Here is an 18,169-nt window from a genome sequence, read left to right on the forward strand (position 1 = left end):
AGTTGATCTGTGGCTTGAACTGTGAATGAGAAGCGGACTCCATTGTTTGCACTCTGCTGGGGAAGTTACTCAGAAAAATCTCTGACAAAATAAATGCCGCATTGGTGCAATGACGGTGCGTTTTGAGGAGTAGATTTGGCAGTGGCACTTGGCCGGTGTCTACCTGGTCCAATCCTACGTGTAGTCCTATTCCGCCCGAGTTTTATTTCGCCCGTAACCTAATTAGTCCCAGTTCGCCCACGGTCCCAGATTAACCCTTATAATCCTCAGCTCTACCTGCGTCAGGAGTCCTATTCCATCCACGGAGGACCCCACCCACCCCCAACTATGTAAAAGCCCTCCCCTATCCATCACCCGGTTATCCACCTTCGACTACATGGTTATTTAAGCTTAAAATATTTGTTTGACAAATCAAGCGAATTTCCTTTATAGTATTAATGTAAAGTTTAAACACAAAGATATCTGTAAAATATTTATAAAATTTACTGCCCATGTACTGTTAGTTACTGTATGTTTGTCTCCCTATCCAAAATGTGCAAATAAGCAATTTAATTACGGTATTTAAAATATTGCGCTTAACGTCAAACAGAAACATATGATAACACTGCAATCCAAGACATGGCCAAACAAAGGCCACTAGTTAGCCGCTTCTAGTGTTAAATACCCAACTGCACACCTTTGGGTGGGGTCCTCCGTGGATGGAATAGGACTCCTGACGCAGGTAGAGCTGATGATTATAAGGGTTAATCTGGGACCGTGGGCGAACTAGGACTAATTAGGTTACGGGCGAAATAAAACTCGGGCGGAATAGGACTACACGTAGGATTGGACCAGGTAGACACCGGCCAAGTGCCACTGCCAAATCTACTCCTCAAAACGCACCGTCATTGCACCAATGCGGCATTTATTTTGTCAGAGATTTTTCTGAGTAACTTCCCCAGCAGAGTGCAAACAATGGAGTCCGCTTCTCATTCACAGTTCAAGCCACAGATCAACTTTAGTTTTCTCCCTTCATTATCGGTTTAGGCACAGCTAATCCAATTAACATATAAAGGAATATACGGTTACAAATATTCAATGACTATACATGTTTTAATATACCGCATAAAAATAAATAAATAAGATATGAAAATCTGATGATAGGCAATGTTAATACAAGTAAACACAAACAATTTAATTTAGAACTATTGCGAGCTATAGTAAAATTGATAAAGCAAATAGCCAAGCTTATCTTACTTCTTACTAATATAATATTATTAGTTGCTATACCCCTGCTTTGCAACGGGGTAGAGAAGTGGCAGTGTAAACAATAATTGTATGTGGATTTTGTATGTCTAGCCTTTGAATTAAGCAAAATAAGAGAATGAAACTGAACTAATAAAACCAAAAATAACATTTATGGAGACATTTTACTTTGAAACTACTGTATTACAACAATACCCAAAATGGGAGATGTTTTCACTTCGTGTTAGTGGCGCTGTAAACGAACTGGAAGTGAAGTTTCAGTTCTCCAAATATCCGCTAGAATGTGTCAGCATCTCCTCTGAGGAATTGTTTCATTGAGAAGATTATAAAAGAACAAACAGGTGGTTTCAAAATGTTTAGTAAACACAAAAAGGATAAATAATTAGGATATCTTCTTAACTTTTTGTTATTCAAGAGCAAAAATGTTGTATGAACTTTCCTGTGTGAAAAATAAAAAAATTAAATATCATCTCAACCTCATAGATATTGATGTTGTGTTAGATGTTTATATTGTTCATAGATTATGGCATTCTATACTCTTATTATAAGCAATGTTTTGCTTGTATGTATGCTCTGCAAGAATATTTCTAAATCGGCTTCGACGATTTCCTTCATTTGTTGTAAATAATTTTTATCTGGCCTACAAACGTGTTTACTGCAAATAAAATAAAATAATTTATTATCAAGGACATTTACATGCATTGACATTGTCAGTGTACTAAAACATACAGGGTGAGTTTTAAATGAGTTCCCCCCCTACTTTTTTCTACATTTCTTAAGATATCAACTCCGGTACTTCATTTTGACTGGGTATAAATTTTTGGCCGCCATCTTGGATCCACCTTATTGGATAGGTACAAAAATTTTTTTTCAAATGTAAATGTAGGCTTGTGACCCACGTTTTTCAACTAGAATTTTACACTGATTACAATGCCGCAATTAGTTTAAAAAATCTTGATCCGTTCTAAAGTTATGAGGACTTTTTATAACTTTATTTTTAGCACATTTTAACATTGTGCATCTACAAACTAAGACCATAATCTCAAAATAGTGCTAGATAACGATAAGTATACACCACCATTCATTGTCGACCTATCTTCACTTGCTTATAACGAATGTAATGTTTTCGGCCGCCATCTTGGATCCGCCATTTTGAAATGTGATCAATTAATTTAAATATGATAGTGGTGTTGTGACCTATAATTTTGAACTACTTTTTTATACTGAACTCAATGCAACAATCCGTTTTTGGTTATCAAGCTTTCTTGATGAAATATTAATATTCTCTTATTTAAAATTCCAATATTTTAAAAACCAAAGAGGCAAATGAAAAACGGATTGCGGCATTAAGTTCAGCATAACAAAGTAACTCAAAATGATGGGTAACAACACCACCTTTATATTTAAATTAATTCATCTCATTTCAAAATGGCGGATCCAAGATGGAGTTATTAGGATGATTTCTTAAGAAATATAGAAAAAAGTAGGGGGGGGGGACTAATTTAAAACTCACCCTGTATAATTTCAATGAATGGCTAAAAAACTATGTCGTAGTTAAAACTGTCAACAACATTCCAATCCCGCAAAAATCTACATTTTTTTAACATTGGCCTTATGGGTTGTTAAGTAACCACGTTAGTTGAACACAATAACAAGGAAAAAATAAACAAAACAACTTGTAACACGTGTTTATAACAAGCCATACATAGTACACTAGCAAATTATACAATACAGTACAAAGGGGAAAATATCAGTTGCTACTATCCTACTATTGAGCAAAGTGTAGTTCGTAATGAAAATATGTTTTACAAACAGTTTCAGTAATGTCTTAATTATTAGAAAGAACAACGAAGTAGTTCTAGCGAAAACAAAGTAGTTTTGGCAACTATTAATGCAAACTGTATGATAATTACAAAATTATATACACGTTTAATTATATGTAATTAAATAATGGTTAGCAGGTTCTAAGCCCGCAACGTCTTGGGTAAAATGTAAACAGATAAATTGTGTTTATGCATGATTGGAAAGGTTCGACGACGCCTGCCATAAAGTCGATCGACTGCAAAGTGTTGCTTATACGAAAACACAACCCCTTGAGACATACTTACGTGCACTCCTTGGGTGACACGGTGAAAATAACTGAACTCCATGAGCGATTACGTAAAGCACATAAACTACTTAAATTATACGGTTCAAAACCTGGTTTACCTTATGTTGTAAACTCCTTTACTCATTGAGTGATACCGTGTAAAAACAGGCACTCATTAAGAGAAACAAAATAAAAACCTATACTCCTTAAGTGTTACATTTTAAACTTCTTTACTCATTGAGTGATACAGTGTAAAAACCGGCACTCATTAAGGGCCGCTTTCCCCAAATCAAGTTTAACTTAATCTCGGTTAACTTTAATCTGTGGGTTAAACTTAGGATGGCTTTCCCCACTATTTTGTCATGAAAGTTTAGTTTAACCTAGCTTTTCTTTGCAAGCAACAATGTTGGCAACACTGTTATGCAATTTTGTCTGCAATATTAGCTGTTTAACTTCCCACTATGACATATATGTCATTAATTTTCTCGTGTTTTGGTTATTTGTATTAGGTTTCGTGTCATTGTCTCCAATTGTTGACATTAAAAAGAAACATTTTTATTTGCAGGCTAATAAATTGTACTGATGCTAATTTAAAAGCATTTCATTTATTGTGTTTATTTAAGCTCAAACTTAATTAAACAGTAGGCCTACTGTATGCATCAAATAAAAGCATTTACAATCATGGGAAAATAAAATGTTGGGAAAGACGCAAAATTAATGTTTGTGGATTAAAAACTAGAGCCTATCCTTTGTAATGGCAGGCCTAGGCTACTCAGCATTAGACACGTTCGATGTTATGTTTCTAAACTAAATTTAATTTAAGGCGTACTGCAGTAGTTGTTAATTTACACATGATAATTATAATAGAATAGTGGTTAGGCCCGAATGATTAATATTTACTTTTCTGTAATGTAAGACTCGTGTTCAAATAAAATCAAACCAAAAGGCTTCTTATGAACAAACTTTCCAACCACTGTTGCGTTGCTGTGGACAAGGTAACCTATCGATTGTACACAACTACGATACTACCTACCGAAAATATAATAATTTAGGCCTACTCTACGCATTTAAAAACCTTAAAACCATTACTATATATCTGTAGCCTTATATCTTTAAATTTGAAATAGCCTAGTCATGAATTAATGGTCTACATAGGTTCTGGTTTGTTATTTCTTAATTTATTTCCAGTTCAATTTATTTTAGGTTATGTTTAACAAAATGTCAAACAAGGATATTTGCCATTGCCGTCTGCCGAACGTAACAAGTCAGCCATAGAGTTAAGTCCAAAGATGTTAACCGTTGGAAGCTTCATTTGTGCCTCAATTATATTGGTCAAATAGTAATGAGAACAATCACTGACTATGTGCTTTAGTTTGAGGCACTCATTTGGTAATCCAAAATGTACAATAAATAAATTATTAAATGGCTGAAAGAGTTTTTAAGTTTGATAAATTACAAGAAATAACAAGTTAACATCAAAACGCAACATACAATAGTATAGGAACATCCCTTTTTGATGTCTTCAGGTATTTTTTAGGATGACGAATATTGAAAGGGAGTATGTTGTACAGTATGAAGCAGCGCCGTGCAGTGAGGAGTAGGCAACTTGAGTTCTGTACCCAGATTGCGTTGGCAGGTTTGAAGGCGTCTGTACCATACGTACGCGTTTATACCATGTCATTTCACTAGGAAATGTTAGTTACATTTGATAATGTCACAAGCAATATGAACAGTGTTATTGTAATATGAGCAGTATATTGTCTTAGATAAGTTATCAATGTTATTTACCTTCTCGCTTTCGGCATTTGTTACCGAAATTTGCAATAACATTTGCAAACATTAAATGCTTGAACAACAAAATATTTACCATACTAATAAACATTTCTGAAATAAAAATCTGTACATTTTTAAAATTACTTTTCAAAAAAATAAATACTTTTCGTCAGCCATAATGCAGTCAGCCATAACCATATATGATAACAAGTTCTCAATTTTACCGTAAGACGAGGAATCATCTTACAGTATTCAAATTCAAAGTCCCAACTAAAACTTGAGCCAAGGGGTTGGTACGAATTTAACACAACCTTTTTCCTAAATATTTTATTAAAAACCATAACCGTGAATGGGGATGTTTAAGAGTCCACAACGCGCATTTTACTGCATAGCTTGACCGCGTAAAAGTTCCACTTCCTCTATACGAGAACCCTACGCTCTCCCCATAGCCAGACATAACCCGTCGTTGGCGATTAACCCATCAATCCTGTGGTCTACAGTCGGCAATCAATTGGGCTAAAGTTAACAACCAGATAAATAAGGGATTGAAGTGATTATTGGTCAATTAAGGGGTCGCGAGACGAGGGTTGTGAGAGACACGCGTGTGGTGGCATCAATACGCGGGAACAAGAGAGGCTGCATTGCTATTGTTGTTAACCATTGGAAAGTGGTTATATATGATCGATAATAGTAAAAATTCATAAGAATGTGTCATGGTTTGATTCGTAGGTGTTGTATGATTAGTTCACGATACGAAATGAAACTTTACACTTATTTGCCATTCATTTGTAGGGAACAGCCTAAGGTCTCGTTTTATTACCTAATCCGACCTTCTGTTAGGAATCAGTGTAAATGCAAGGGACGTAACTACGTACCACTCAACAAGTGCAGGTGTTTACACAGTTTTACTGAATAAGTGCAGGTGTTTATTCTCTCAAGGAGCACTGGTGTTTAAACTGTATCACTCAATGAGTAAAGGAGTTTCCAACGTAACACTCAAGGATTACAGGTTGTTATTTTGTTTCACTAAGGGCCGCTTTCCCCAAATCAAGTTTAACTCTGATCGCGGTTTAAACTCTAGTTTAACCTCAGATTCACTTTCCCCAAAATAATTTCTCCGTTTAAACTATGTTTAAGTTAACCCTAGGGGTGAGGCTGGTTTAACTGGCGATCCGTGGGTTAACCCAGGAGAGAAGAATAATAGCTTGATTTTGATTGGCTCTTGGCTGACTTGTTACGTTCGGCAGACGGCAATGGCAAATATCCTTGTTTGACATTTTGTTAAACATAACCTAAAATAAATTGAACTGGAAATAAATTAAGAAATAACAAACCAGAACCTATGTAGACCATTAATTCATGACTAGGCTATTTCAAATTTAAAGATATAAGGCTACAGATATATAGTAATGGTTTTAAGGTTTTTAAATGCGTAGAGTAGGCCTAAATTATTATATTTTCGGTAGGTAGTATCGTAGTTGTGTACAATCGATAGGTTACCTTGTCCACAGCAACGCAACAGTGGTTGGAAAGTTTGTTCATAAGAAGCCTTTTGGTTTGATTTTATTTGAACACGAGTCTTACATTACAGAAAAGTAAATATTAATCATTCGGGCCTAACCACTATTCTATTATAATTATCATGTGTAAATTAACAACTACTGCAGTACGCCTTAAATTAAATTTAGTTTAGAAACATAACATCGAACGTGTCTAATGCTGAGTAGCCTAGGCCTGCCATTACAAAGGATAGGCTCTAGTTTTTAATCCACAAACATTAATTTTGCGTCTTTCCCAACATTTTATTTTCCCATGATTGTAAATGCTTTTATTTGATGCATACAGTAGGCCTACTGTTTAATTAAGTTTGAGCTTAAATAAACACAATAAATGAAATGCTTTTAAATTAGCATCAGTACAATTTATTAGCCTGCAAATAAAAATGTTTCTTTTTAATGTCAACAATTGGAGACAATGACACGAAACCTAATACAAATAACCAAAACACGAGAAAATTAATGACATATATGTCATAGTGGGAAGTTAAACAGCTAATATTGCAGACAAAATTGCATAACAGTGTTGCCAACATTGTTGCTTGCAAAGAAAAGCTAGGTTAAACTAAACTTTCATGACAAAATAGTGGGGAAAGCCATCCTAAGTTTAACCCACAGATTAAAGTTAACCGAGATTAAGTTAAACTTGATTTGGGGAAAGCGGCCCTTAATGAGTGCCGGTTTTTACACTGTATCACTCAATGAGTAAAGAAGTTTAAAATGTAACACTTAAGGAGTATAGGTTTTTATTTTGTTTCTCTTAATGAGTGCCTGTTTTTACACGGTATCACTCAATGAGTAAAGGAGTTTACAACATAAGGTAAACCAGGTTTTGAACCGTATAATTTAAGTAGTTTATGTGCTTTACGTAATCGCTCATGGAGTTCAGTTATTTTCACCGTGTCACCCAAGGAGTGCACGTAAGTATGTCTCAAGGGGTTGTGTTTTCGTATAAGCAACACTTTGCAGTCGATCGACTTTATGGCAGGCGTCGTCGAACCTTTCCAATCATGCATAAACACAATTTATCTGTTTACATTTTACCCAAGACGTTGCGGGCTTAGAACCTGCTAACCATTATTTAATTACATATAATTAAACGTGTATATAATTTTGTAATTATCATACAGTTTGCATTAATAGTTGCCAAAACTACTTTGTTTTCGCTAGAACTACTTCGTTGTTCTTTCTAATAATTAAGACATTACTGAAACTGTTTGTAAAACATATTTTCATTACGAACTACACTTTGCTCAATAGTAGGATAGTAGCAACTGATATTTTCCCCTTTGTACTGTATTGTATAATTTGCTAGTGTACTATGTATGGCTTGTTATAAACACGTGTTACAAGTTGTTTTGTTTATTTTTTCCTTGTTATTGTGTTCAACTAACGTGGTTACTTAACAACCCATAAGGCCAATGTTAAAAAAATGTAGATTTTTGCGGGATTGGAATGTTGTTGACAGTTTTAACTACGACATAGTTTTTTAGCCATTCATTGAAATTATACAGGGTGAGTTTTAAATTAGTCCCCCCCCTACTTTTTTCTATATTTCTTAAGAAATCATCCTAATAACTCCATCTTGGATCCGCCATTTTGAAATGAGATGAATTAATTTAAATATAAAGGTGGTGTTGTTACCCATCATTTTGAGTTACTTTGTTATGCTGAACTTAATGCCGCAATCCGTTTTTCATTTGCCTCTTTGGTTTTTAAAATATTGGAATTTTAAATAAGAGAATATTAATATTTCATCAAGAAAGCTTGATAACCAAAAACGGATTGTTGCATTGAGTTCAGTATAAAAAAGTAGTTCAAAATTATAGGTCACAACACCACTATCATATTTAAATTAATTGATCACATTTCAAAATGGCGGATCCAAGATGGCGGCCGAAAACATTACATTCGTTATAAGCAAGTGAAGATAGGTCGACAATGAATGGTGGTGTATACTTATCGTTATCTAGCACTATTTTGAGATTATGGTCTTAGTTTGTAGATGCACAATGTTAAAATGTGCTAAAAATAAAGTTATAAAAAGTCCTCATAACTTTAGAACGGATCAAGATTTTTTAAACTAATTGCGGCATTGTAATCAGTGTAAAATTCTAGTTGAAAAACGTGGGTCACAAGCCTACATTTACATTTGAAAAAAAATTTTTGTACCTATCCAATAAGGTGGATCCAAGATGGCGGCCAAAAATTTATACCCAGTCAAAATGAAGTACCGGAGTTGATATCTTAAGAAATGTAGAAAAAAGTAGGGGGGGAACTCATTTAAAACTCACCCTGTATGTTTTAGTACACTGACAATGTCAATGCATGTAAATGTCCTTGATAATAAATTATTTTATTTTATTTGCAGTAAACACGTTTGTAGGCCAGATAAAAATTATTTACAACAAATGAAGGAAATCGTCGAAGCCGATTTAGAAATATTCTTGCAGAGCATACATACAAGCAAAACATTGCTTATAATAAGAGTATAGAATGCCATAATCTATGAACAATATAAACATCTAACACAACATCAATATCTATGAGGTTGAGATGATATTTAATTTTTTTATTTTTCACACAGGAAAGTTCATACAACATTTTTGCTCTTGAATAACAAAAAGTTAAGAAGATATCCTAATTATTTATCCTTTTTGTGTTTACTAAACATTTTGAAACCACCTGTTTGTTCTTTTATAATCTTCTCAATGAAACAATTCCTCAGAGGAGATGCTGACACATTCTAGCGGATATTTGGAGAACTGAAACTTCACTTCCAGTTCGTTTACAGCGCCACTAACACGAAGTGAAAACATCTCCCATTTTGGGTATTGTTGTAATACAGTAGTTTCAAAGTAAAATGTCTCCATAAATGTTATTTTTGGTTTTATTAGTTCAGTTTCATTCTCTTATTTTGCTTAATTCAAAGGCTAGACATACAAAATCCACATACAATTATTGTTTACACTGCCACTTCTCTACCCCGTTGCAAAGCAGGGGTATAGCAACTAATAATATTATATTAGTAAGAAGTAAGATAAGCTTGGCTATTTGCTTTATCAATTTTACTATAGCTCGCAATAGTTCTAAATTAAATTGTTTGTGTTTACTTGTATTAACATTGCCTATCATCAGATTTTCATATCTTATTTATTTATTTTTATGCGGTATATTAAAACATGTATAGTCATTGAATATTTGTAACCGTATATTCCTTTATATGTTAATTGGATTAGCTGTGCCTAAACCGATAATGAAGGGAGAAAACTAAAGTTGATCTGTGGCTTGAACTGTGAATGAGAAGCGGACTCCATTGTTTGCACTCTGCTGGGGAAGTTACTCAGAAAAATCTCTGACAAAATAAATGCCGCATTGGTGCAATGACGGTGCGTTTTGAGGAGTAGATTTGGCAGTGGCACTTGGCCGGTGTCTACCTGGTCCAATCCTACGTGTAGTCCTATTCCGCCCGAGTTTTATTTCGCCCGTAACCTAATTAGTCCTAGTTCGCCCACGGTCCCAGATTAACCCTTATAATCATCAGCTCTACCTGCGTCAGGAGTCCTATTCCATCCACGGAGGACCCCACCCAAAGGTGTGCAGTTGGGTATTTAACACTAGAAGCGGCTAACTAGTGGCCTTTGTTTGGCCATGTCTTGGATTGCAGTGTTATCATATGTTTCTGTTTGACGTTAAGCGCAATATTTTAAATACCGTAATTAAATTGCTTATTTGCACATTTTGGATAGGGAGACAAACATACAGTAACTAACAGTACATGGGCAGTAAATTTTATAAATATTTTACAGATATCTTTGTGTTTAAACTTTACATTAATACTATAAAGGAAATTCGCTTGATTTGTCAAACAAATATTTTAAGCTTAAATAACCATGTAGTCGAAGGTGGATAACCGGGTGATGGATAGGGGAGGGCTTTTACATAGTTGGGGGTGGGTGGGGTCCTCCGTGGATGGAATAGGACTCCTGACGCAGGTAGAGCTGAGGATTATAAGGGTTAATCTGGGACCGTGGGCGAACTGGGACTAATTAGGTTATGGGCGAAATAAAACTCGGGCGGAATAGGACATAACCCCAATCCTAGTGGGCCGTCGGGAGCAGAGACCAGACTACAGATTGTTACTTTTTAGACAGAACCACCCTCTTTTTTATCCCAAATATGAATGAAAGGTGGGTGTAGAATGTAGTAAATCAAACCAAGTGATTTTTTACCTAAAATCAGCTGTTAAAAAAGGCCAATGGACAAGAACAGCTGGACCAATTTTTCAACCGTATTTACCTAACCTGAACCATGTGTGTTTTATGTGAAATGTTGTTTGTGCTCAAATAAGAAAATCAACGTTATAATTAAGCTAAATTAAACTCAGCCAGGCAAAATCCTAACTAAAATTGTGTCAAAACAATTTTCAATAATCCCAAATGAGTTGCGGAGCTCTAGATGCTATAGACTTTGACGAGTATGTTATGAGACTATTGTCGATAGTGACGTCACAGAAGAGCGGAATGTTGATATTGCTTTCTCTTTTCCTTGTTGTCACAAAGCCTGAGGCTGCAAAGGCTCATAAGCAGGATTTCATACTCTTTGTTTTACTATAAACATACAAAGGGGTTATTACGCTTTTTGAGGACTTTCAAAACCATTTTCAACGTTTATCCAAGAAAAAAAAATCTACGATGTGAACTCTTTAGCAATCCTGATGCAACCGCATAAAGTCAAACAAAACTAAAGGAAAAGTAAATATTTACATGAATTGAATAGGTACATTTGATCGAACACACACTGATTAATATAATTAAATGTAATAATTACAATTCCTTACGATGTACAGAAATATTACTCAAAAACCTATTACAATCCTAACTACCGAATGCAATTAACATTTTTAGTATTTTTATATTTGGATGGGTAATATCAAGTCACCCCAGACTCTTAGTTAGTTTGCACACTTTCATGTGTGTTTTCCAAAGGTAACATTTCTTTGGAGTTATCATAGACTTTTAGTTTTGGATTTAACTACTTAGATTTTTATTTCATCCATGAAAGTGTATTTACATTAATCTCTGAATGTCAAGCAACTCCATTGTTCCAATCACAGATCAATAACTAGTGTACACATAAGAGAAGCATTTTGTTCATTATTGGAAGGACCATCATAAATCCATCATCAAGGATGTATCACAGTGGTATTTTAGCAAATATTTATTGTATAGTAAAACGTTTAAAGACATTTACCTATGGCTACGGCAGTTTTTTTAAGTAGCCATTTCAGTTCAGTTCTTAGAATTGAAAAGTTTCATATAACAGCTGTTTACTTTCATAACACCATAGTTTCATTAAATAACAGCATAGTTTTTCTCATAACAATACGGGTAACGGACCAATGAAGATCAGGGATTGAGAGAAAATAAGTAAAATCGTTGCTTTGAACGTCAACTAATCAGCTGATCAGCTGATCAGTTGACAATTTTAATTGTTGATCCGACTTGTTCCTGTTGATACTCGCGTATTTTTAACCTAAGTTTGTGGAAGTTAAATGAAGGTAGATTAAACTGATTTACAAATGACAGTTAGTGAAAGTGAAGTTGACGATATGGAAATGAGAGCACAAACTGTTTGTGCTAATCTTTTGCCACCAAATTTGAAACAAAGGTATGAAATTACATACCAGCAATTCATTAATTGGACGAAACAAAATAAGGTTAAATTGATAAATAAAAATGTGCTCACCCAAATCGTCGTGGACCACATATTCGAAGCTGAGATCTAACTAACTGCAGTTAATCTAATTAACTGTTTCACTATATAATTTAGTTGTCCAAAAAATATGCAATATTTTCCTAATTGTACCTGATACAGTATTTGCACAGTAGTAAGAATGCTGCTAGCAGAACATATTCCCTGAAAAAGTAACGTATTATTTAACGAAGTTTTACAAACACGCAATTACATGAAATCAGCTCATTATACAATAAGTTGTTACATCACTTTCAGTGGCAATGACAATAAACGAAAACATAACCTCTCTAAGAAGTCATGAGTGGTGATTGTTAGTAATTTGAAACCAGATTGTTAGTAATTAAAAAACGGTCGTAGGTAAAGTAGTGTGACTATTAGTCTTTACGACATTTATTAAGGCACTCGCCAAGGCTCGTGTCTTAAATTTTCTACTCGTGTCGTAAAGTCTAACTTAACGCAATCGTTTCGTAAACTACTATAATTGCATTCAAATAGTTTGTATTTATAATTTTACTTTTTAATTAAATTTCTAGAATTTTTTGGGCTGGGAAAACGCAAGGCATATTGGGGAAAACGTAGCCTACCTCATTTTAACAGTTCAGTTTTTACCTCTATATACCTAAAAAAATACTACATTCCTAAATATAATACCCTCCAATGATGAGTGTAAACAATCTCTACACGCAGAAAAATTAACACTGGCACGCCGCCAACTAATGCGGGAACAAAGAGAGGCGTGCAAGTTGAATCGATCGCTGAATGAGCGAACAATGCCGGAAGATGCTGTATGTTTATCCGGAGTCTCGGTCGCCATGGCAACGCAGCATACGTCAGCGCATGCGTCACTACTACTCGATCAGCTGACATCGACTACGTTTGTTTAATTGATGAATCGATTGTTTCGGTCACAATTAGTGCCGATATTCATGGCCCTGTCGTTGTCGTTGGTCGTTACCATCTATAAATATTCCATCAGCCATTCTCGTTCCAGCTTTATTGTTTCCCATCGGCCCAATACGATAGTCATGATGTATGGCCTCCGATAGCTTTTTAGTTTGTCTCTGTTGGCTTGTAATTATAGATGATCAAGTGATGAACACACGTTGATTTCAATATTCGGTTTTGGATTCAGTACTACGATGGTATCACGAATTGAACTGTTTTCGTGATGACGAGTATAATTAAATATTATGGATGTAGTATGAAATTGTCTAAAAATAATTATATCGTTTTTCGAAAGATAGGCAAATTGTTTACGTAATGGTAATACATTATTAATTACTAGCAGAGTACCCTCCCTCATGGGTATGGGGTTAGGGAAAAAATATTAAAATTATTCAAATAATTTAAATCTAACGATTTCCTTTCTACATTCCGTCTGTATACAGAGAGGCTGAAAAGTAACTTGCGCCCCCCCCCTTAACTTTTCAACCATTTGAGATATTTGAAATCAGTTTGTGGCGACCCTCTTAGATATGAGGGGCTACAATAACTATGGTTGATTTTGAAAATTTTCCCCTTAGGAGTGCGGGGGTAGGGGTGGCTCAACATTTTCAAATGGCAAGTACATTTGTATATTTGACTATGTATAGTCGAGTTTGGTATCATTTTCCAGGTCTTGACAAAACTAAACAATTTACATAAAGAAAATCAAAATCGGACCACTAATAACAAAATGGCGTCCTAAAACGTATCAAATCCAAATAACCATGAGGGCTGAAACTTAATTTGCAACCCCTTAACTTTTTAACTATTTGAGATATTTGAAATCGGCTTTCGGCAACCTGTTTGAATATGAGGGGCTCCAATAATGATGGTTAATATTGAAAAATTTGCCCTTAGGTATTGGGGGTGAGGGGTAGCTCAAAATGATCAAAAGGAAAAATGGTCGAGATTGGTATCTTTACATGTCTTGACTAAACTAAACAATTAACATAAAGAAAATAGAAATCGGACCACTTACAACAAAATGGCAGTTAAAAATTACTTTTAATGGCCAATGTCTTAATCATTTTTCTTACCCTGAGACCTTCTTTAAAAGCTTACTCCCAGCTTTTTATTTACTTATATGGTAAATTTGTTAAAAAGAGTATTAATCAAAAACTTCACTGGGTAAAATTTCAATTCAATATGTTTTTTTTTATTTTCTTCAATATGTTAAATTAATTTCTTCCTCAGGATTTGGATATTTAGAAGCAGTTGATTGTAGCGTCCTCAACTCAAGAGACTTTCATTTGAAGAGACGACAAAATTCTCTGCAATTAATTATCACTCAAAACGCGATTCTCTCTCATAAAAGGCACGTTCCGTTCATTTCAAGTAGCAATCAATATTAGGCCTAGTGATTCTAAACAATAAAGATCCTGATCACTAAAAAAATCTGTGTTATATCTGTATTAAAAGAATAAATCTAAAGCCCACCCGACCTTAGACAACCCATAAAATGATATTAAAATTAAACTTTTAATAACTGATTACTTCATAGAAGATCTTACATCTGGAATAATTTTAATTACACTTTAAATTGAACCATATAACTTAGTTTTAAATACATTGTAATTGCATTTAATTTATGTCAAATTGAATTAAATCGTTATTGTCTCCCAACATAATACAAGAAGTCGACATTGCAATTGAATCGAATTGAATTGCCTTCAGTACACTCTTATTAACTTAGAATTGCAAACATAATAAAAAATTTGTAAAAAATAATCATCATTATTATTTTTTTTTATTTATCTACAGAGTATTTTGAGACTGAAGCCGTTCTAGACAATTTCGAAACTTTCGGTGATGTGATAATTATTGTGGGAATTGAATAATTTATTGAATAATGTTATTTGGATAAGGAAAAATCTGAAATATTTAAGGAAATACGACTATTTTAGTAAAAAAATACAATCACACGGAAATTCACGTTGTCTGCGAATTTGCTGTGGGGTATTTTCAAGGCCTTTTTCAAATCACGCCATTCATCTCAAGTCAAAATAACACGAGTTATAAACTTTGCTGCTTTGAGCGCCACTTTAATGAAGCCATTGAATAATCGAGGGGTTGGAAGCACCCTTTATAATTGCAAATGGGTTTGAGGGCGAAAGAGACGCAGTATAACCTCAACAGGCTTGCGGGCCGCCCCTGGCACAACATTGCATAACATCATCTATGTACACAGCGGCGACATTCCGTTAGACAAAGGGGTTGACACACGTTTACTACCCTACCTCGTGCTGCCTCAAGATTATCGCAAGTTACGTAGTCAATGGTTGTACCCAGTATCGTGTACATACATAGTGTAAAGTGTTGATAGGTTAGCTTTCATACTTTGTGTATAAGCAGCTTTTGTTTAGAGTGTGTCGAGTTTTGCTGCTTTATTTTATTGAATAATGATTGTACTCAAAATGGTTTACTGGACCTTTTCCGTTAATTCCCTGCCAATAATAGTGTATTAGGTTAGGTTAGGTTAGGACCCTTTCCGTTAACATAGTTCCTAACCTAACCTAACCAAATATACTATTTAGTGGTAGTGAATTAACGGAAGAGGTCTGATGTTAGATTTTGAATTTTATGAATTATTCAGTGATTTAAGTCTACATGGAGATATCGTAGAACAACATTTCGAATGGATATTTTTATGCGTTTAAACTATTGTAGTTTCAAAGTGTGTAAAATAGCAAAAGATGAATAGCACACGAATAGCATCACCCATGAATAGCACACTGTTTATAATGTCTTCCATAGGGAAGTAGTAGGCCTACAAATTATAATTGTTTACAAAACTATACACAATGATGATTTTTATGTGTTTAAGCTCAGTATACATTTATAGTAAACCCAGAATGACTTACGCGAAGAAAGGAAATGTATGAACAGTTTGACCTCTCAAACTATAAGTTGATGATATTATAATGGATTATGCTTTATGGTAAAATGACCTGTAAAATGTGCTATGTGCTGCAACACAATATTAAATAGCCAATTAAGAAACTAAGCCATTTAGACACCTGGTAGATATGCATACGTCTTGATGTAGGTTTTTATGCCAATATTTAAGAAAAATCTATTATGTTACAAAAAAAAAAATACAATGTATAACAATCAAAATTTACATTTCAACAATAGTACACAAATATATCGATAACTATTTGCCATAAAATCATGATGTACTGTACGAGTAAATATCTAAAGTTGGTTTTTGTACTTAACAGTGGCAGAATGTTTTAAAAGTATTGACAAATATCGTGTAAAACTGTTTTACTTCTATTTTGTTTGTTACACAAACACTCATCGGATAATCGGATTGGTCTGGTTGGCGATCTCATTCGAATGGATGTTTTGTTGGTTTAATCGTTTGTTCAGATAACAATAAAACTCATTCTCAATTTACGGGGGCTATAATGTCAATTGAGCTGGACCGATTAGATACCCCGGTGGACACCCCTCTACATGGACCAGCTGTATCCAATTTGTTGATCAAATTGAACCTGTAAGAGCAACTTACAGAATAAGCTACAGTACTGGGATAGTTATTTGTGTAACTAGTGTGCGAAGTGGCATTTTGCTACACACGATATAATTTGTTTACTCACGAGCCACAGGCGAGTTACACACTATATTTCTAAGTGTTACACATTATATTTTTCCTACAGTTATTATAAATCATAGAAATAATTACAGTAGTCTTTCAAACACTATACAATACGTTTTATGTTAGGTTAAATCCAAGCGTGGAACTAAATCGGAAACACTGCAACAGCTGATCGTTGTCTTTAAGTGTTGCCAACTTATTTTTAAGTATAGACGTATTACGTGCCTTTGGAATTCTGGAGTGCGGCAAAAGTAAGTAAATGCAGCACAAATAATCAGTGAAACGAAGCCCACTTTGTCAGGTAACTGCAAGAAAACAAATTTTTATCCCTTTTGATACTATGATGATTTGACTTTTATATTGATAGCCTATAAAAAATGTTATAGTTTACAGTAAGCTGTTATTTCATTTAAATGTTGGTAACAATTTTTGTGAAAAGATCAGACATCAATTGAAACATACACTCTGTTGGATGTTACGTTGTGATTTGCACAGTTATGTTTGTTTTTCCTCAGTTGGTCTTGTACTCGCGGGACTTATGCACTAAATACGAGGCACAGGATGTCGTCCAAAAATTGCATTTTGAAATTATTTTTCCACTACTCTGTGGTTAGAAGCACACCTTATGCTGTGGCATCTATCAAGTAGAAATATCGTCCTCTTTGACTGGAAGATCTACATTTATTTATTAAATTCGCAAAAACGAAAACCCATACGGTAATTACATTTTAAATCTGGAAATAATCAACAAATATCCTGCATTTTATAGAAACGAACAACAATAAATGAATTACTGCACTTACTTACTGAAGTGGCTCCAAAAATCTCAGTTGATTCTTCGCTTCGTGTACCAGCCTCTTCCAGCCTTCCCTGTCTTCAGCCAAGTTGACATTTGCATCCATCGTCCTGATGTCGTTCAATACTTGGTCAGTCCATCTCAATTTCGGCCTTCCCAATGGAAGTTTACCTCCAGGTGTGGCTCTCCAAACTCCATAGTCTTGTTCCTTTCTCTCTTCTTAGCTCACCTATCCAAATTCTTCTTCCTTTAACCATTGCAACAATATCTGGGTCAGTGTAGTGATCTTAGCTCTCTATTTTTCCTTATTCTCCACATTTCTCCCTGCTGCACTGGTCCAAATATTTTTCTTAGGACTTTATTCCCAA

General features: G+C 34.5%; 1 protein-coding gene across 1 annotated transcript in view; it reads right to left on the bottom strand.

The window, feature by feature from the left end:
- LOC128989542 (uncharacterized) overlaps positions 1-17,907 on the bottom strand; it is a 54,704-nt gene extending 36,797 nt beyond the window's left edge. Inside the window, exon 1 of the mRNA XM_054411441.1 lies at positions 17,857-17,907. Within this exon, the coding sequence (XP_054267416.1) occupies positions 17,857-17,907 (51 nt within the window). The remainder of the gene's footprint in view (positions 1-17,856) is intronic.
- Positions 17,908-18,169: the final 262 nt, after the last annotated feature.

This window comes from Macrosteles quadrilineatus, unplaced genomic scaffold (assembly GCF_028750875.1).
Source record: "Macrosteles quadrilineatus isolate MER2022 unplaced genomic scaffold, UCM_ALF_1.0 Scaffold_3__2_contigs__length_128488019, whole genome shotgun sequence".
Lineage (NCBI taxonomy): Eukaryota > Metazoa > Arthropoda > Insecta > Hemiptera > Cicadellidae > Macrosteles > Macrosteles quadrilineatus.